At 41.6% G+C, this 21,547-nt stretch overlaps 1 protein-coding gene across 5 annotated transcripts in view; it reads left to right on the top strand.

The window, feature by feature from the left end:
• The window catches only part of RASSF7 (Ras association domain family member 7), a 46,119-nt gene that overhangs the window by 21,457 nt on the left and 3,115 nt on the right, over positions 1-21,547 (top strand). For 3 of the 5 annotated variants that reach the window (XM_069965477.1, XM_069965479.1, XM_069965480.1), the window contains exons 2-5: positions 13,621-13,814; positions 14,987-15,885; positions 20,416-20,581; positions 20,786-20,881. In XM_069965477.1, the coding sequence (XP_069821578.1) occupies positions 13,712-13,814; positions 14,987-15,885; positions 20,416-20,581; positions 20,786-20,881 (1,264 nt within the window). In that variant the 5' untranslated portion in view covers positions 13,621-13,711. Of the gene's footprint in view, positions 1-6,125; positions 6,312-13,620; positions 13,815-14,986; positions 15,886-20,415; positions 20,582-20,785; positions 20,936-21,547 lie in introns of all 5 variants that reach the window. The other 2 variants (XM_069965478.1, XM_069965481.1) reach the window with 2 other exon arrangements.

Here is a 21,547-nt window from a genome sequence, read left to right as displayed (position 1 = left end):
TCTGTGCCCTCCCTTTCGGGATCTCGTCAGCTCCACGGATATTCACCTGCATCATGAGCGAGATAATTTCCTATCTACATCTGCAGGGTATCAACGTGATTGCCTACCTAGACGATCTTCTTCTAGTGGCAAACTCTTCACGGAAACTTCTAGAAGACCTATCCCTTACCAGGGACCTCCTTCTCTCGCTGGGATGGTTCCTGAACGACAAAAAATCAGACCTCAACCCAGGTACAGAAAAGATCTTCCTGGGAATCCTGCTAAACTCAGAGAAACAGATGTCTTTTCTCCCATCAGAAAAAGAAGTCGCCATCAGAGAAAAGATGAGATTATTCCGCAGGAAAGGAGCATGTCGCATCAGGGAAGCCATGTCAATCCTAGGGTCAATGACCGCATGCATTCCAGCAGTACCATGGTCCCAGGCACACTCCAGACCTCTGCAGTTCCAGATTCTCTCATCTTGGAACAAACAGAAGTGGGGATTAGACAAGATAATGAGAATTCCGCTATCAGTCCGTCAGTCTCTGAACTGGTGGTTAGACCCAGTCAATCTGAGGAAGGGGGTTCATTGGAACCCTGTTCCAAAGAAGATTCTCACCACAGACGCAAGCATGTCAGGGTGGGGTGCGAAGGTGGACTCCTTTCTATACCAGGGCACTTGGTCTCAGGAAACAGCCGAAAGATCATCCAACTACAGGGAACTCCTGGCGGTATGGATGTCTTTGCAACAGGCAAGAGATACCTTGCAGAAATCTCACCTTCATGTCCTCTCGGACAATATAACAGTAGTTGCGCACCTCAGACACCAAGGGAGCGCGAAACAAAACTCCCTCCGATATATCTCGGACAAGATATTCCGATGGGCGGAAAACAACCTCCTCTCAATTACAGCTACTCATCTCCGGGGAATAGAAAATTCCCAAGCAGATTATTTGAGCAGGCATGTCCTATTGCCAGGGGAATGGACGCTGAAGGATTCAGTCTTCAAAATGATTACGGAGGAGTGGGGCTCACCACAGGTGGACCTCTTTGCGAACAACAGGAACAAGAAGACAAAGAACTTCTTCTCCCTTCAACCAATAGGGGAACCATTGGGAATAGATGCATTGGCTCACCCCTGGACATTCAACCTGGCCTATGGGTTCCCACCTGTTCCCTTGATACCCAAGGTACTACAGAAAATCTTAAAGGAAGAGGTGACAGTAATGTTAATAGTCCCATTCTGGCCGAAAAGAGCCTGGTTTGGGATGCTGAAGAAGATGGCCCTGGAACCTCCTCTGCTTCTGCCTTCAGATCCGGACCTCCTTCGTCAGGGTCCACTTCTCCACCCAGGTCTTGCGAATCTAAAACTTTCAGCATGGATCCTGAACGGGAGATGCTTAGAAGCAAGGGGCTTTCAGATTCAGTAATTTCTACCATCCAGAATAGCAGGAAACCAGTGACCTCAAAAATCTATTTGAAGGTTTGGAAAGTCTTTAATTCCTGGTGCCCGACTAAGCCACCTTTTCCTGCTGATCCCAACATTCCGCTTATTCTGGATTTTCTTCAGGCAGGCCTAAACAAAGGCTTAAGACCAGCCACCCTCAGGGTGCAGATTTCTGCCCTTTCGGCAGTCTACGACTCCAACATTGCTGACAATAGATGGGTGAAAAGGTTTATGAGGAGTGCAGTCAGACAGAATCCTCCCATAAAAAATTTACTTCCCCCCTGGGACTTAAATATTGTACTTGAAGGTCTAACTCTACGTCCCTTCGAGCCACTATCAGAGTGTGATCTAAAATTTCTATCATACAAGGTCGCTTTTCTTGTAGCAATTGTGTCAGCAAGACGAGTAGGAGAGATGCAGGCGTTTACTATAAGAGAGCCCTACTGCCTGATCCAGGAAGACAGAATTGTCTTAAAAACAGATCCAAATTTCTTACCAAAGGTAGTAACATCCTTTCACAGATCTCAAGACGTTGTTCTTCCCTCCTTTTGTCCCTCTCCAAAAACTGACCTAGAACAAAAGTTCCATTCCCTTGATGTAAGAAGAGCAGTCTTACAATACCTCAAAGTATGCGAACCTTGGAGAAAAGATCAATCACTCTTTATTCAGTTCCAGGGAAAAAACAAAGGCAAAAAAGTGTCAAAAAGCGTTTTAGGCCGCTGGATAAAGAACGCTATAAGTGAAGCCTATAGTCTTCAGAATTTACCATCCCCATTGCTGATTAAAGCCCATTCCACCAGGGCTATAGCAACAACATGGGCAGAGAAGGCATGTGTATCTATTGAACAGATCTGCAGAGCAGCCACCTGGTCTACTCCACATACCTTCACAAGACACTACCGACTACAGCTACAACGCAGCGAAGACCTTGCGTTTGGTAGGAAAGTTCTACAAGCTGTGGTCCCTCCCTAAGGTAATTGTTGGTATTACTCCTGTGGTGCCGTCGTGAAGGTGAGGAGAGAAAGACGTATTAGTCTTACCGGTAAGACGGTTTCTCCGAAACCTTCACGACGGCACCAACATCCCCCCCGGTATTGTATGTTATATTAATGTACGGTACTCACGTGGTGCTAACATTGGGTTATAATGCACTGGTGTCTAGGGGAAGAGGAGGGGCTTTTAACCTCTCGCTGTGTGCTTTTCCTGTCCCTAGGGCAAGAGTTAACTCCTGTGGTGCCGTCGTGAAGGTTTCGGAGAAACCGTCTTACCGGTAAGACTAATACGTCTTTTTTTTTTTTTTTTTTTTTTTTTTTTTAAACTAAGGTAGCCTTATTTGCTACAGGAATGACTGCAGGCAGGTACATATTCAGACCAATTATAGGACACCACCTCAGAGTGAAACACACCAGACAACCTGTCACTTGCACCAGATTGCTAATCCTGTCACTAATGTAAATACAGACCAGTTTAAAGTTAGTCTGATAAGTGCCATGTAACTCCCCAAAGTACAGAAGAATTATGAACGCAGCTCTAGACTTTGTATATGTATGAGATTACTTATCTTGCACTGATCCCAAGTTGCGCAACATTTAAGTGCATTCATTCTATATATAAACTGTACAGGGTGTTCATAGGTGAGTGTGCCCTTTAGCTTTCCATGTAGGTGTGCATGTATTTAACCTGCCATTCTTGCTTTTCTCACTTGGCAGTCTATGTAAAGTGTAATGCAAGAAAAGTGGATTTTCCCATTTTTTTGATACGTGGAAGCATCAGGTTTTTCTTAAAAATGTGATTTTTCTAATTTGAAAGAATGTTCACGTGGAGGTGACTTTAAAGTATGTGTAAAAGGACGAGCAGTAGAGATAGCGGTGGTCCAGCACAGCACTCTGCACAACCTGTTTGACAGGCTTAAGCCGCAGTCACTTGGAGGGCTGTGATTACAGAAAGAACCCACAAGCTACACCTGATTTAACCTCACATTGACTGCTTTAAGTCTTTCTAAATGTGAGACCATCTTGAGTCTGGAAGATGAAGACAAAGATGTTGTGTTCTTTTGTCGCCTAGCGCTGAGTTTAGAGGGGACACTTCAGTAACCACGGAAGAGCACTTGTTTGTCACTAAGTGTTGCATATATTTACTCAGGTTGGTGGCCGTACTGGCTTTCCCCTTCATACACGTTGCTGCGCCCAAGCTTGGCATACAAACAACAATGTTTCATAAGTCCTGCTAGGGTTACACCACCCCCATTGTTTGTACAGGTAGCGGAATCCATCAGATTAGATTTATTTTGACCAACAGACTTTTGTATGATCCCAGACTGAGGGACAAAGGTTGATCTCTTTTAGCACCCTAATATATCATCTACCACACTATAATAAAGTATGGAGAGATGTGTCAGACCTTAAAGGAGCAGGATACCTAGAAGTGCAAATTAGATAAGAAGCTCTTGGCTTTACACAAATGCACATATTTATGGACATATAGATATAGCTAGATATAGTAGTATAGTAGATATAGCTATGTGCAGGGGACCTCCCAACTCTGCATTCACAGTTGATGTCTGGGAAGGAAGGATTTTGTCTTGTGGCTACCTGATCCCATTCTTCGAGAGAATTCACGGTCAGAGCAGTTTGGCAGCGGCTTTTTGCCATTTAGAGCATAAGTAAGCTCAGCGTAGTGGGCATGTGTATAGGGCAATTGTGAGAGAGAGCTAATGGCTATTAGGTTATACAGTAGCTGTCATAGTTTGTATTCCTATTAGGGTACACTATCTTTAGCTTCTCACCAGTATCAAATGGCTGCTGGAGTAGTATGCCTCAAGAGCTAAATCACAACGATGCTCCCTATGGCTTCCACGGACAGGAGAACGCTACTGAACTGATCTTCCATCACCAGTTCTGTCCTGTGATGGTGCAGCCATTATTGCGGAGTTCACACAAGTATAATACAGGCACATATATCCTGGTCTGAACGCATTCTAATAAATTAGACTGGCAGCAACATAGGTCTCTATGACCCAATCACTTCATGCTATACAACTTTCTGACAATGAGTTTATACAGTAAAAAAAAATTGAATGCCATTGCATACACCTAAACATATTACATAGAGCACAATAAATACAGAACCCAGAGTACATGCTTAGTGATCAGGTGCAGGAGAGGTGACCTCACTGTGAGTGCACACTCCGTGTGACCAGCGTGTCTGGATAGCTTTCCTCTTAGTGTTCTGGCTGTACAAATAATCATAGTGGTATAATGTTACCTTCATCACATGACCTACGCACCATCCGTTGTTGTTGACAGAAGATGAGGTAACAGGAAGTTATTTTACCTGACTGACAACTTGGAGATTTTCCAGCAGTACAGATGTTATCAGGGAACGGCTTAGCAACCAAAAAACACTGTGTACTCAAACGTTTACTATGTCTGCAGTGTAACCTCCAGCAATGCCATGTGTAAAAGTTCTGCCAGACCCTGTACTAGTTATTGTAACCAGTGATGCCATCAGGTAATGTACTCTGTATGTTTTAGTATATGCTTAAGCTAGATATCTAGTTCTGTGGAATGTTTTAGGGTAACTTATCATTTACTCATTTAGGGGTATGTTCACAATGAGGAATAGGCGAGGAATTGAAGAGGAAAATTTTCTACTTGAAATTCTCTCTTCAGCTGTGGCAGCTAGCAGAAAGCGGAAATTCAAAGCCCCAATGACTTCTATGGGATTTCTCTAGCAGAATCCGCCCAAATAATTGATATGTCAAAGGGACATTCCATGCGTAAATTCCGCTGTGTGAGTAGAAATCCCATTGAACACAATGGGAGATTGCTCTGTGCATATTTTACGGGTGGAATTTCAAGCTGAATACGCGTAAAATTAAGCGTAGATTCCACTTGAAATTCCTCACCTGTTCCTCTGTGTGAACATACCCTCTATTTCTACAGATTAGTTGCTAAATGGTCAAGTTGGTGGTCTTAGTATTGAAGTATACAGAGCTGTCAATCACTGAGTAAACCCCCCCCCCACACACACACTTGACTGAGATTTTCATGAATAAATGAGAACTATGTACTGACATAGTTTTGTAGACAAAAAAATTTTTATCTACAGACCTCTCTTCTTTATATCATGATGCCTCCACATTGGACTGTATATTTAAGGTTCCCTTAAAAATCACAACCCAGGATTGGTTGGGGTCTCTACAAAGGTATACTTCAACATGCAGCCAGTGATCCATGAAGTTTACCTTGAAGTAACTATGTAATGCTACTTGTGGTGATACTATTATTACTACTATTATGGAAAATATTGTTTCAGTATTAGTGTCTGTATCCTCCCTTTCCTCCATGACTGTGCTTGATAGATTATAAAAGTTGTATAGCTAATATATGGTTCCACCTAAGCAACTATTCTCTTGGGTTGCATTGAATTGCTAGTGCTGTTATATGTTAAGCGGTGAACAAATACCATGGTCTGTATTGGCTCTATGAGGAAATCAATGAACAGGACTTTTACGGAATTAAAAAAAAAAATCTGTTTTTGTTCTATAAACGGAGCCATGCCTACCCATGGACTGAGAGCTGCAATGCCAGACATAGCCCATTACCAGGTGTGGTGCTCCTTCTATTCCATATGACGGAATCTTCTTTAGGCTTTTTTGCAGTTTATGTAAATTTCCCTCTTGTCCCTTTATATTTAGGCCATTTATCTGTAAGATATCCAAGAGTAATGCCAAACATGGATTTTCAACATTGTAATCCAACCTGAAAAGGAATCTTTGCATCTGTGCCAACCAAACATAGTCAAGTTAAGTCGACCTGTGATGGCATTGTTTTTCTCCTGGATACAGACTGTGTGCTGAGATGCATTTGATTGGCTATAGTCAGTAAGTGCCAAAATTCTGTGTTTTTATCATGGCGAATGTCCAGGCCTGTCACAAATAAGTATAAGGATTACCTCGGGTGAACTCTCGAGTGTTAGCATTTTCCCTAGATAAATTGTAGTCTAACTGCCGGAAGCCCTGATGTGTCTGGTGGTCTTGGTGACACAAGATTGTGTTTTAGTCCAGTCAATCCCAGGTTATCTGTGGTCAGACAAGTATGGCGAGGTCCAGTACATTGGCCCAGGGCCTTCACTGACCCTATATTGAACCTTGTAGATCACCAAGCCAGTGGGAAACTCTTGGAGTGTCCAGAGTAAGGGGGCATTCACACATTCCGTGATTACAGTCTGTCCACAAAGATATGTTACGGATCTGGACTCCCGGCATCATGATTTAGTATCATACTGGGAGCTAAAAAACAGTTTAAGGCTAAGTTCACACACTGAACTTTTTTCAAAAGAACGGACGTTTTTTTAAAATTAAAACAGTCTTGTAATGATTTGCACTGAAGTCAATGCGAACAATGGCCGTTGTTTGACTATAGCCGTTTAAATAATCATGTCATTTATTTCCAGCCGTTGTCCGTAGACTTCAGTGCAGTTTTTCATTTAAAACAATGTCCGTTGTTTGATACTCAAAACAATCAAGTGCCAAAAAACGGCTCTTTTATACATAGTGAAAACATAGTCTGAGGGCACATTCTCGCGTACCGCATTCGCAGCAGATATCATGATGTGATTTTTGCAGTGAAAACCACTGCAATATTCTACAATTACTGTCTATGGCCCTGCATTCTCACTGTGGATTTTCATTCCGCTGCGAGAATGTAGTGGCAGCCATATTGAATTAGCTGATGGGCTGGTAAAAAAAAAAAAACAAACTGCAAATGCTTACCTGCCCTTGCTGCCTCGGTCCGCTCAGCCAAACTGTGTGCTGTCCCGCCAGAGACAGTGATTGGCTGAGCGGGCCGTCAGTGTGCCGGGACCAGGAGACTGAAGCAGGAGCGTGACAAGGGAGTGCAGGTAGGTAAGCACTTGCCTTCTGTTCCAGGTTGCAGATACAACCCCATCATATCTTGCAGACAGTTCATGGTAAGGGTTATAGTTATGCAAACTTTCTTCCAAAAACGGCATCTCTCCTGTCCTCAGTTTGTGTGGCTTTGCAGCTCGGTTCCATTGAGGGAATTGTAATACCACAAACAACCTGAGGACAGGGGTGCTGCTGTTTTTGCAAGATCGTAGCTGTGTCTTCTCTCATCCTGGATAACAACGTGCACACACATAACATAAGGTTGCATGCAGTGGATGTCATGGTCAGTGTTCCTCCTCTTTATCTGCACCACATTTTCCGTGTGAGGCCCACCATTCCCCCATCACATTTTTGGACAAACAATTTCCCACATGGTATTTGCTGAGTGAGGAATAACTCACAGATGTGACCTCATTTTTATTAATAGGAGAGACAAAGAAGCCATGTCCTGAGCAAGTGACATTGAGGCAAATGAGACCTAATTCTAGTAATTAAAGGCCCATAATAGAGAGGAAATGGGATTGTGCCTTTGGTATTTACTTTCATTTAGGGAGCTGATGATAAGCTGGATATGAAGACAATGATATAGTACATGGCATTGTTGTGCGAGATCCCATCTCTCAGGAAAGTGGCTACTTTATGGGATGCATCCCTAAGCTCAGCAAACAGCTCCACATTAACTATCTTTCTTTGATAAACTTAGGCCTTTGTCCGTATTTGCTCAGTAAATAGTTTATCTAGTAAATAACTCCATTTCAATGCATTTTGTTTCTGTGCTAAGGACCACGAGTCATTGTGTTCTACTTGGTTTACTCTCTCTGAAATCATCCATGGTTTATTGGGCTAAATGAGGATTTTGTGTGTAAGGGGGCATTTACACGTTCCATGAAGATGGTCCGTTCACGGAAGATGGGCTACAGCCTGGATTCACAGACCTTCTGGCATTAGGATGCCAGGTGCTCCGAAACACTTCAAATGTTCACGCTACTGTACTGATACAACCATGCTGCTGTATCGGTACAGTAGTGTAAACATTTAAACTGTTTCATAATACATGATGCCAGGAGGTCAGTGATTCCGGTCTGTAGCACATCTTGTGCGCACAGATTCTATTTGCATAACACGTAAATGCCCCCTAACTTGGAACCCTACTATAACTGTAATACCCATCTATACTCCAGACTGAGAGCATGATAGATCTGACTTATGCCCATAGAATGGGGTCATATTGATGGCTTCATATCATTACATTATCCCTGATCTTATCTTTGGGGTTCCAGCAATGAAGATGGTGTCCGCCTTATTTTTGGAGAGATAACAGAAATTTGACTGTATACCAACTAGCTTTAGGGCTGGGCACATGTGGCTTCTTTCATTATCAACTGATGGAACCAAATTCAGTTATATTACGGTATTTAAACATTCCTGATGTGGTACATGAGGAGTTCAGTATCTTCGCTGTGCTTCCAATGTTGTATTGAGGCAGTGGTCCAGTGGAGTACATGAACACCCATTGTAAATCTGCATTGTTCATGTTACTTAATGATATCTCAAATCACACCCAGACCAAGAAAGCTAAAGAACACATAAGTTAATTTATGTGAAGATATAATACATCTATTGTTCTACGTGAAACCATTCTATAGAGTGATACTGTCTTGGGAGATGCACCTGCAGAATGATACTTGAGAGGCTTCATTCTCTATTATTATGTATAGGAGGTAGTGAATACCGGGGAGGAGGTTAGCTTAGTGATGTTTACATTGTCCTTGGTTAGACACCTGTTTATTCATATACATAGTCTAGCAAGTTTCTTTCTTCTCCTTGATCTGTTAAAGTTGGCAATAGCGATGCATCCCCATAGTCAAGGTGTCCATTGTGAACAAACGTTGTGGAAGGAGGACGGACATCTTTGACCTGGTCTGTCACTTTTCCAATGTGTCATCCAACCTCCATTAGCATTGAAACAGTCCATCCCAGGTAGCTATTATAATTGCATAATAAAACAAAGCTTGGGAACCGACCCTGTGTACATAACTATAAAAAAAAAAATGTACTTAAGGAGGCTATTAATTACATATGGTTACTTCCAATAGGGAGTGATAAGCGTCTATGGTCTTTTATGTTGTGTTTTACATGGCAGTATGGTGAAGCACCCATCTGATTCACGTGTGTAAGGGTGTTTTCACGCTAAAATATTACAGATACATTTTTGCATTTGTATTATGGTCAAGTCAGACCAGGGCTTGTAGACATTATATGGGTGAAACAACTGAAAATTTTTTCCAATGTTTTTGTTTAGCATGTATATTTGTTTTAATTGTGTGACTGCTCCGTCATGGTAAAAAAAAAAATTGCCAAAGTATTCCCACTCACTGACGTTGATCTGACCATTGTAATAAAATCCTCCTCCTGAATTCCCAGAGATGGTTGGTATATAATGGTGATCCTATCAATCACTGCAAATCCCTCTTGACATAAAGCCAATTTTACCTGTCCACTAGTAGCACAACGATACTAATAGCTTTACTATGTTGGCTACTATGTCCTCTTTGTTTAGAAGCAGGCTGGTTCTTCAAGTCCAGCAGCCACTCCCGTTTACTGTGAAACTGGGGAGGGGGAAGAGCAAAGGGGAGGGGGCTTAATAAAAATCCGGCTTTTCAAGGGGACATTGAGATCTATTTACAGGCAAGACAGTAGCAGCTATTATCTAACTAGTAGCTTCTATGGATAGCGATGGAGCAAGATAAATCCTTGGTACAAAGAGCTATAATGTGCGCTTGCTTATAGAAAAGCTATGTTAAAAATCGTACATTTTCTGGAGATCTACGGCGCTACTTGTCACTGGACACGTCTCGTAAAGCAGGTGACGCACCCATAAGAAATATCTTTGGAATCTCTACTCATGGAGGTATGTATAGTCTAAGTATGCTGCTGTAATGGGAGTTTTCAGTAACCAATTGTAAAGTAATTGCTTCCTGTATAATTATTAACTTTAGTCTCATTTAACAAAAGTATTTCTACAGTGGATGATGCGTAGATTACTCGGTATTATAATAGGCCTGTTTTTCTGGCCACTTTTAGACAAAATGAGGTTCTTATTATTCATAGTTATTTGTCTCTTGTCCAGGATTAGTATTAGTATAACATAAGTGTTTTTCTTACAAAACGGCGCCACACCTGTCAACAGGCTGGGTGTAGTACTGCAGCTCAATCCCATTTAATGACTTTAATGGAGCTGACATGCATTACTAAAGATGGAGTGGTGAGGCACTCGTTCTTAGAAGAAAACAGCAATGTTACTCTAATCCTGGACAGCAAGTTTTTTTTTTTTTGTTTTTTTTTTTATCAAAAAAGTATGTTTGAAGGATCCAGTTCTTGAAAAGACAAAATGAGTTAGCGTTACCCAATTCCAGTAACGTTTAAGGATTATACCATTATAACTGTTGTATATGACTTGGGTTACAGCTTCTGGTAGTCCACAAGCCATGGAAATCATGCCGCTAATGCTACCACAGTATAAAGAAAGCACTTGGTTTGTAAAAGTCTAGATTGAAAGGACATTGTTGTATTCACTTGTGGCCAGATGTACACTTAGAACCCTAGTTATCGCAAAGTATACCTTTTAAAGATGCCCAATCCAAAACTGATAATGCATTTTTTTTTTTTTTAAATCTGCATACTACTCTTACTCCTCCAGGGGTACATAGCTTCCATACCTCACACGGCCACTACAAAAAAAGTATGATGTGCGACAATGGGAGGTATCAATGGTGTTTGTTTAGTTTTTTTTCTTGGGGGGTTGGGTTCCCTAGTGTTGAGCCTCCACAAATGTAATATGCAATCCAGAGGATAAGCCATCAGTTTTGAAAGCCTAGTAACCCTTTTAAGGCTGGTTTGACATGGCCGTGTTTTGCATTAGTATTTGTAGGCTAAAATCAGAAGTGGAGCCTGCGGAGAAAAAAATATAATGGAAAGATTTGTTCCTTTTCTGTGTTTTGGACCCATTTCTGGTTTTGGCTTACAAATACTGATACTAAATACTGAGCCAAGTCCTGCCAGGTGAAACCAGTCTTACTTCACTGATCCTAAGTTACAGCCACTTCAGAATTCGGCAAACGTCAGAGCTGAAAGATCGTAGACTTCCTGCACACTGCTGGCTAATGATTTGCATTCTGGTCGCTGTTGTCCTTATTCCAGGTATGATTGGATGTGTATAAATCCAACATGCCTGACCCTATTCTCCCCTTGCATCTACCATAAGGGGAGGATAGTCGGGAGGCCACTATACACGGTAGCTAAAGGCTACCTTTAGTTTGGCCCAATATTAAAGGGAAACTGTCAACTAGAAAAAAAATATCCTTAACTGCTTACATGGTTACATGGCTATATAAGCAGTGAGGCTATCCTTACCTTTATTGTAGTTATTTGAGGATGCCATAACCTAAAAAAAAAAAAAAAAAAAAAAAAAAAAAAAAAAAGCTTTTCATAGAGGTGTCATAGAGGTGAGGTCGGGGCATTAAAGCATGTTTTAGGTGACTGCAGCCTGCGACAACTAGAATAATGGTATGGTAGTCTCATGGTTAAATAGCCATGTAAGAAGTTTGGGACGTCTTTTCTAGCTGACAGTTTCCTTTTTATATGTCCTTTTTATGTGTATGTCCAGCTTTAGGCTATACTCACTCAGTCTTCACTTCACAGCTTTTAGCCTTTAGAAAGTATTTTGGCCCATTTACTGTCCAATACGGCTGTATTTTCAGTCGTACATTATGGCAAAAAGGTCCTCTCAGTTTTTTTTTTTTCGGTAGTAAAATTCATTGTTTGTTTTTTAACCTGGAACATGGCCATTTTACGACTAAAACAACAACCTGTGTGAACATAGACTACTGTTCCACTACATTATAGTAGCTCAACTAAGCCGTTATAAATGTCTGTCGACACAATTGTTTCTATTAGTGTCCTAGAAAACAGTTATTGCAGTTAAGGACTACTATAAGAGCTGTACCTCAGGATCGGCACATAAAGCAGTGTAGTATCACAACTTTATAGGAAGATTATGTTTATATATATATATATAATATATATATATATATAGGCAATAAATATATCATGACTTGTGTTTGGAGCCGATTATCATGTCAATTGCATCATATCAATTATGTTTCCTAAGGGTTTGGTTCCTGCTATTGCAGTTTTTGCCTGCGATGACCTCATACGATCCATAGTCTTATAATTTGCTGTGTCTGCATTCTTCAGATTGTTTTTGCATTTCTAAATGCTAATGATGCCATTAATACATTGTTTGTGTTGCTAAACATTTTAACCTATTCAGTACCTGGAAAGTCTTTTCCGAATGCCACTGTGAAATCCAGCAGGGTTGCGGACTCTTCATTGGGGATATACAGGATAGGTTTTAGTGCATGGTGTAGTGCTTAAGGTCCAGTTCACACATGTTTTTGACACAGAATACTGTTCCCATCTTCCTAGTGGGACACCTGACTGTAGTGTCACCTTTGTGTTCTGCCTCGTGACAGAACTTGTTCTGCAGCCTTTGGTGGTCACAGAGTGACTTCCTTCTCTGTACTGTCTCGATGCTATGGTGCGGTGTACATGTATGGATATAAATATACCTGTATTTGATATGCATGTCATGGCTCAGAATTTTTCTATGGTGACTCACTGCCTCTCCTCCCGTTTTGCGGAGTTGCGCCCATCTTTTTTCCCACCTTCTCCAAGACTTCTGTGCTTATAAACACATTCCTTTGTCAGCCCGACTAGTGACTCTTGACTGATTCCTACTCTCATATTATCAGCAAGGCTTCTTCCTCCAGTGGCGTACTCACATGTTCTTGTCTTCTGGGTCGCACTGGTTAACTTCCTGTTATCCGTGCTAGGGACCACATACACATTATGGTAGATTGAATGTGAAGGACCCTAGAGTGGGACAAGATGCTTCTAAGGGGTCCTAAATTTCCTATTCGGCTTCCACCCCTCTCGGTATCAGAACATATCTTAAATTGGCAATTCCCTGATTAAATTAACCAATGGATAACTGCTTCCTGTCACTTTGTCCTCCTTATTACACTATGAGAATCTAATTGATCAACTTTAGTCATTACATAATGATTTGCATTAAGAGAAATGGTGCCCCCCTATGCACGATTCTTACTCTGCTGCCTCTTGTCCTAGCCTTGGATGATCCTTAGTGATCTCACAATTTGTATATACCATGCTGTAAATGTGTATTAAGCTCTGTGTAACCTTTTTATCATCTTTTCCTTAGGTTTACATCTTGTGACCTGTGATGAGAAACTAAAGTGACCATCGTTAGCCCGGCCTTCTTCCCCATATCATTCATATCGTTTGTCTTCACCATGGAATTAAAAGTCTGGGTAGATGGGGTCCAGAGAGTTGTCTGTGGGGTAACAGAGAAGACGTCTTGCCAGGAAGTGGTCATCGCCCTGGCCCAGGCCATAGGTAAGTGTTGGTTTTACTATTCAAGAGTTTTATTGGTTTATGGTCATAGATAGGTGTCTATGATCAAAAGACTTAATTTTATTGCAAAGCTAGCCATCCACATGGGAGTTTAGTCAGGTATGGTAAGGTTGCTTAAAATGACAAATAATTGTCCAAGTACGGCCCTTTCAATTTAATTTTTGGTTTTTTTTCTCAGCTAATCACAGATGGCCAATTTTTGGCAGACATTAGTCTACCATTATTGAATGATCTTTGTGTATTTCAAAAAAGAAAAGTGGTAGGCTAGGGGGTACCTTTTTACACCGAGATTTATCTGACAGATTTTTAAAGCCAAAGCCAGGAACAAACTATAAACAGAGAACAGTTCATCAAGGAAAGAATGAGATTTCGCCCCGGATCTATCATTGTTGTGTAAAAACAGGCAGTTTTTTTTTTTTTTTTTTTTTACTGTAGCTCTGTGGATACATTTCGCATGCGCAACAGGAGATGTATACTAAATGTAGGCTCCAAACATAATGTGAACAGGATCTACCATGACAACAGCCTATTTTCTCTCAGTATTTAAAAGGGTAATCCTTTCATGGCATAGTAGGAGAATAGACCATTAATATTAGATTACCTGTTTTGAAGGGGCTCAGGTGAGCACCACAGCCTCTATAGTATTTGCTAGCTCTCGTACCTTCATACTTGTGGTTGTGATGGTGCAAGGTACTGCAGCTTTGTTCCATTCAAGTGAATAAGACAATGCTTCATTACCTTGCATCAGTGCTATGAATAGTATAGTGAAAGTGCTGGTAAATACTAAAGAGGCTGTTGTAGCCATACAAGCACTGCAGCCCCTTTAAACAGCTGAGTGACAGAGGTGTTGGGTGCCTGGCCCCCGTTGATCTAATATAGATGGCCTGCTCTGAGGATAGGCCATCACTTTAATGAGGCTGGATAAAAACCCTTTAATAATTGTTGCACGTTTCCAACAGTAACGCCAATAGACTAGAATGGAGAAGGCGCAGCTCTCCAATGACTTCTATGGCAACAGAAGCTGCCCAGTGGATGGAGAGGACCGCTTTCTACACTATAATGTATACTGAAAATAAGCTTTGTATAGAATTTAAATTGAGAGATTCCCAATTTGTCCACAATTATATTGTAACTTTATGTATGTTAACTTACAGGTCAGACAGGACGGTACGTGCTTATCCAGACTCTGCGGGATAAAGAAAGGCAGCTTCTGCCTCACGAGAGACCTTTGGAGTTCTTGGCCAAGAGTGGACAGTATGCCAATGATGTCCATTTTCTATTAAAACGTACAGGACCCAGCTTAGCTGAGCGCCCCTCTTCAGACAGTGTTCCTCCCCCTCCTCCTCCAGAAAGAACTTTTCCCAGGTCGAGCTTGCCTCTTAATCCTCGGGCACATGGTACAGACGTTACAAGGTCAAAAGAGCCTAAAAAATCTTTGACTTTTAATCTGGGACCTATGAGTTCAAACGATATGTTGCTTAAGCACAGACAAAAGCATCAGAATGGCACAGTTGGTAAGGACACTGCCCATCGACAACCTACCAAAGAGGATATATTTAAGCTGGTGCTCCAACAACAAGAGCAACTCAAAGCACTGGAGATGCAAAACAACTCTATAGGCAAGGACTTACAAACGTGGGAAAGGGGCAGGGCTGGTGGACCTCATGAGGTGGACGATGAGATTGCTTACCTAGAACGACTTATCCGCCGAAATGATGCTGAGCTGGCAGAGGAGATGTTTTGGTTGGATGAGCTGGAAAGAGAAAGGGTAGATGAGCAAAAAAGACAAGACAAAATGCGACAACTAAGAACCACAATGGAGGATTACACCCTCAAGATTAAAGAGTTGACTGAAAGGACTGAGGCCTTAGAGAACGAAATCCAGAAGGAGACCTCAAAAAGACTTTCAGGGGAACCCAGTCCGGCTGATATTGATGAAATGGTGGAAAAAATGAGAAAGGAATTGGAGGCCAAGATTGTACAGAGCCAAGAACTGGAAAGTAATCTGTCTAATGTGGAAAGAGCCTGTGAGGAGGCCAGAAGGAACCTAGAGGTAGGCTTACTGCTCACCTGTAGTAAAACAAGGCTTGGCTTATGCATGTAAAATGGCTACATGTGCTTGCTGCAAGGCTATTCCTTTTTATATGGACCTTCTGTATCTGCATATTTTGGCTGAGGATGACTGCTCAACCTATGCTACAGCAATGCACATCGGAGCATGTGCTTTGAGATCGCTTAGGATGGAAGATTGAAGGCATTTTTATTGATATAGAATGAGACTGTAGAATAAAGAATATTTTATTTTCCTCAATGGTGAAAACCTTGGGCACCTCTAGGTGAATGTAAAGTGAGCCGTGCAACACCAACCATTTCTGTATTGTATGAGATTAATCAACCCCCTATTGTGATTCTGTCTGTAGAACATTGTAGATAGTTGATAGCACTTCTGTAAATCACTTTCCGTAAGTCACTTCAATGCGTGGTGGCTGACATTTATTTCATATTTTTACATCACGGGCAAAAAGTTTTTGTTTTGTTTGTTTTTTTCCCCTCTCTCCAACATAATGCGCTCTCTGACCCAGCACGGTTTACATTAGATATGCATCATAGGGTGCAACCTGATATTTTTGCCAGTGTCTCCCTGACATTACTAAATATTGAGTGTTTGTTCCTCAAATAAAAGTATACTTAACGTTTATCAGATTTCACAATACTTTTTTCACTGTGTTCTGTCTCTGTGTTCTATTCACTGTCATTTCAACAAACTTTACATAAATCAATAGTACAAGCAAGTAGATGATGCTTTGTAATATATCTTATCAGACAAAAATTCTTGTTCTGTTAAGCATCTTTTCTCATACTCCCTCTCTCACTGCTAAACTGTCATCCACTCTGAAAATCAGCTCAGTAACCTCCTGTATCTAGCTACAAGCAAGGGAACTCTGTGGAGGGGGGATGGGAAGGGGAGAGCCTGGGTTAACAGGCAGAGAGAGAGATGGATGGCTCAGAGACAGTTCTGTAAGTAATAAATGCCAACCCAGGCTTTTTTACACAGTTTAGACTGCTCACTTCAGCTTTATTATGTCTTCCATGCTGCTGCTAATTTTAAACTGTACACAAAGGATCTCCTCCTCTGTGTGTGCAGACACCATAGACATTAGGCTCTGCCGACCACCTCTGGGAGAACTGGAAATTATCTAGGCTGTCATTTCAGGTGACACTTCAGGATAACCTTCCATGTGTGTACATGAGGGGCAGCACTATATCAGGCCATTATATATCTTGTATATGGCATTTTTTCTGCAGATTTGTGCTATGTTTTATACCAATTTTACTGTCGCATTTTGCTTTTTTTTTTTTAGTGTGTGAACATAGCCTTAGCTTGCAGAGCAGAAATCTGCACAAAAAATGTCATATACAAGATATATGTAATGCATATGTAAAAAAAAAAAATATACGTTTATTTTTAGAAAGTATTAGTGTTAGAAAATTATATTTTAGTCTCCAGGGTACCCCTTCCTTTTAGTAAAAAGCCTTCCTTTTACAGGTAAATAAACTCAGTAGTATCTGCCCTTTGTAATAGAGGCTGGCAAGATATGAAAACATTGAAGGACACTTTATGGTTTTAAAAACCACATGCAATATTAACTCAATTGCTCCCTCTGGAGGATATTTTAAAAAGTGTTCAGACACCTGCACAGTCTACGTCTGAACCCAGTTATAGGACACAACAGCTAGATTCTTTGAAGGAGCATCACCTCTGATATGGTGAACAAAACACTGTCTGCTTTTGTGATAAGCATGGATAGTCTGCTGTACATTATGCCCTTTAACAGCCCATTTACATTGATAGGAGGGGCTATTTTTTCTTGAAGTTCCTTTTTTCTGACAGCCAGTAGTCCTGCTTTAAAGGGGTTATACAGGCTTGGAAAAACATGGGTACTTTCTTCCAGAAACAGTGCCACCCTTGTCCTCAGTTTGGTTGTGGTGTTGCAGCTATGTTCCAGTGAAGTGCATGAAGCTAAATTGTAATACCACACACAACCTGGGGTGGTGCTGTTTTTTGCTGAAAATAGCTGATTTTGATTTCAAATTCAGGATAACCTCTTTAAAACGGAGGAGGACCCATCTGTTTTGGGATTCTTGCTCCTCACCAGTACAGAACAGGGTGCTGGCTTGGGGGGGTCCCTTAAAGGGGTTAAGAATTGACTTGCAGGGAAACTACAGAAAGTGTCACTAGAGAGCAATCATTTTGTAGAAGAGAGCTGTTATTTTTTTTATTTTTTTTAAAGAGCATTGCATGGCCCTAAAGAGTACATATGTCATTGGATGAACAATCTAGCAATTGTTCACATGACCCGACCTGCAGGTGAAGTCGAGCAGTTATTGTGCTGTGAAGTTATTGTGCAGCCGTCATCCTGTCTAAAAGCGCCTTTTATATAACCTCATTTGTCTCTAAAAACTTGACAGTCTCAAGGTCAATACACAGCAATTTGTGACCATTATAGATATTACACTTGTCTGAAACTGGCCTGTGTCTTATCTGGGCCTTTTTAGATGGCCAAAAGATAAAGGTCCTTAGGCTGCGTTCCCACACGCAGAGGAGCGCATGTTGCCAAACCATGCCCTTGTTTCCTCACCAATAGTCATGTGATATTGCTTTGCATGTGGGAACGCAGCTTAAGGGTATTTAAAATGGACATTCTAAATTAGACAATCTGAATATACTTGTAAGAAGTATAATTCATGGTCTGTAATTGTCTCTGGAGATTCCTAGAGATTGGTCATTAGGGCACACTGTCACAAACCGATTTCTAAAGTTGGTGCTGTGTTATGGAGTGGTAAGCATTTGCGGGCCTAAAAATTCAGCTAAACTTGCTGTACATTCGTCATTGGGCTGCCAGAATGTGACTTGTGAATCTTTACTTAAAGAGTTTTTTCCTAGTCTAATGGAAATGTAGACGCCATCATTATGGACAACCTCTGACTTGTGTGCAGATGCTGAGGTCTGTCTTCGGAATTTGCATGTTGTGTGTTTTGTTTTAAGCTTCTGTAAAGGCCAAAGTCCAGTATAGGAGGGATATCCACAAACTCTTTGGCTATTTAGTATTTTTTTTTTTGTACGTATCTGTGCCATTTGTTTGCATGTCTGATACACTGGATGAACTGCCCAGCTGGAAAACCACCAACCTGCGCCAGAAAGACTGGGATCTAATGATGCAAGCATAATATAATTGTCTGATTTTACAATGCTGTTGGAAAAATTTAAAATGTTCCAATCATTGAGAGACCTTTTTAAAGGGCTTATCTATCTGAGACTTAAGGCCCTATTACACGGAACGATTATCGGCCGATAATCGTTCCGTGTAATAGAAGGCAGCGATCAGCCAACATGAATGATGTCGGCTGATCGTTGCAGTCGTTTGTCTTACAACATGTTGAAAGACAAACGACTCGTACAGCAACGATCTGCTGCCGTCGCTCTGTGGAATAGGAGTGGCGGCAGCAAACCACTGCTATCCCCTTTGGGATGCCCAGATGATCTAGCGATCACCCGAGCAGACCTCCCCCGCACCTCCCCTGTACTCACCCGCTCATGAGCAGGGAACAACAAGCGACTGATATAGCAGCGATCTGCTGCCGTCGCTCCGTTGAATAGGAGCATCGGCAGCAGACCGCCACTATATCCTATGGGCTGCCCGGACGATCAGCGATCACCCGGGCAGCTCCCCGCCGCCCCTCCCGCACTCACCCACTCGCTGCAGCCACGTTGAATAGCGGGGGCAGCGAGCGGGGAATAAGGAGCAAACGAGTGCTTGTTTGCTCCTCTAGACGGCCCGTGGAATAGGGGCTTAAGTCTCAAATAACACTGTTAGGATGTTTACGTGACCTTTTCCATTGTCTTGTGAAAGACTGAAGGCCTTGGTGTAATAGCTCCTGTTAAGGGTGCGTTTACACAGAAAGATTTATCTGACAGATTTTGGAAGCCAAAGCCAGGAATGGATTTAAAAAGAGGATAGATCCCAGTCTTTCCTTTATGACCTGATCCCTGTTTATAGTCTGCTCCTGGTTTTGGCTTCAAAGATCCGTCAGATAAATCTGTCTGTGTAAACGCACCATAAAAGGCAACAATCAGCCGATATGCACGATGTTGGCTGATCCTTGTCTTTCAACATATTGAAAAAACTAGTAATGGGAGCGGTGTCAGCAGACCGCCACTATCTCCTATGGGCTTCCCAGCTCGGTGTCGGCACGGTGTAATAGCACTGGCAGCAAGTGGGGAACGATGAGCAAGCGAGCGCTGATCTGACAGATATGACAGATCGGTGCTCACTTGCTCCTCCAAATCGGCCCATATAATAGAGCCTTAACCTAGTTTGCTACAAAAGGGATGGTTGGTGGTTCTCTAGTAAGGCCTAAGCTATACAACACAGGTTTTTAGTAGTGTGCTGATGCTGCTGGGATCACCTGTGCTTAGCGGCCCCATTTAAAAATGTTATCATAGTCATGCAATATATAGTTTATTCTTTATATATGATTTATATCACACTTAAATAGTATTTCATGTTAATCCTCTCTCCAGTCAAGAAATCAGGATCTGGAGGAGCTCAACAAAGACCTCAGACAGTGTAACCTCCAGCAGTTCATCCTACAGACTGGCTCCATTGTCACAAATGGCCAAGGACGACTAGAAGATGAGTTTTCTGATCAAAATGGCCAACAATGGGAAGGACAGCACAGAAGTACAGGTATGAATGCATATCCATCTGTTAAGAATTCTGTGGTGGTAGTAATGTGCTTTATGTGAATATTCACATTATAAGTCTATTATATGATTTCCTGTATGTAGCCCATTCTAAATGGCCGTTTGAACACACATGTATTGCTGTCTCTTAGTGAAGGTTTTATCTATAGTATACATAGAATAAAATCACATCTTGCTTCTTCCCTAGGTTCAGCAGATTCTCTCCCACGACCCGCTCCTAATCATCTAACAGGCCATCCACGTAACTTGCAGAACCCTCTTCTCTCTACCCGGAACCCTGAGGGTGTGTATGTGTGACCCCCTCGCCTTCCGCACACTGATTCTTCCTCTCTTGGTGGTGGGTGCTTCTGCATGTTAATTTTTTTTTCTTCCCCCGCAGCTTCAGGATGATTTTAATTTTATTTTAATTAGCTAAAAAAAATTCATTAAAAAAATTAAAATCTTTATATTGATCAGTTCATGGCATCCAGCAGGGTGGTGTTGATGATGTAATACCAGTCATTTACTATTCGTGTAAGTAATATAATATGGCAGCATCTTCACAGTACCCACCATCTAGAGCTGTCACTTGCCACATGTGGCATCTATTTAGTACGGCCTATTGTTGGACTGTAACCGGTGCAGGTAGAATAGATCTGTAATATGGTTATAAATCGATCATCCTGAGGCTGTGTGTGCTGATAATTCTTCAATCTGTTTGTTTTTTGTTTGGTAATTTCAAGGTTTGTGAATTACACCTCAGCACCATCTGAGCTGTAATACTAAAAATGGACAGGTGTGGTGCTCTTTATCGAAAGATAATCTGCCATGTTTTTCTAATCCTGGACAAACCCTTTAAGGGAAATCGGTCAAAGCTGCAAATATCTGATAAGTAGATAAAACAAATGATACCTGTCTGTTAGCTGATGGCTGGATGCAAAGTTGTAAAATCATGTTTTCCTTTCAAGCT

Source organism: Dendropsophus ebraccatus, chromosome 4, assembly GCF_027789765.1.
Source record: "Dendropsophus ebraccatus isolate aDenEbr1 chromosome 4, aDenEbr1.pat, whole genome shotgun sequence".
Lineage (NCBI taxonomy): Eukaryota > Metazoa > Chordata > Amphibia > Anura > Hylidae > Dendropsophus > Dendropsophus ebraccatus.
Note: the sequence above shows the minus strand (reverse complement) of the source record. Positions and strands in the feature narration are given on the sequence as shown.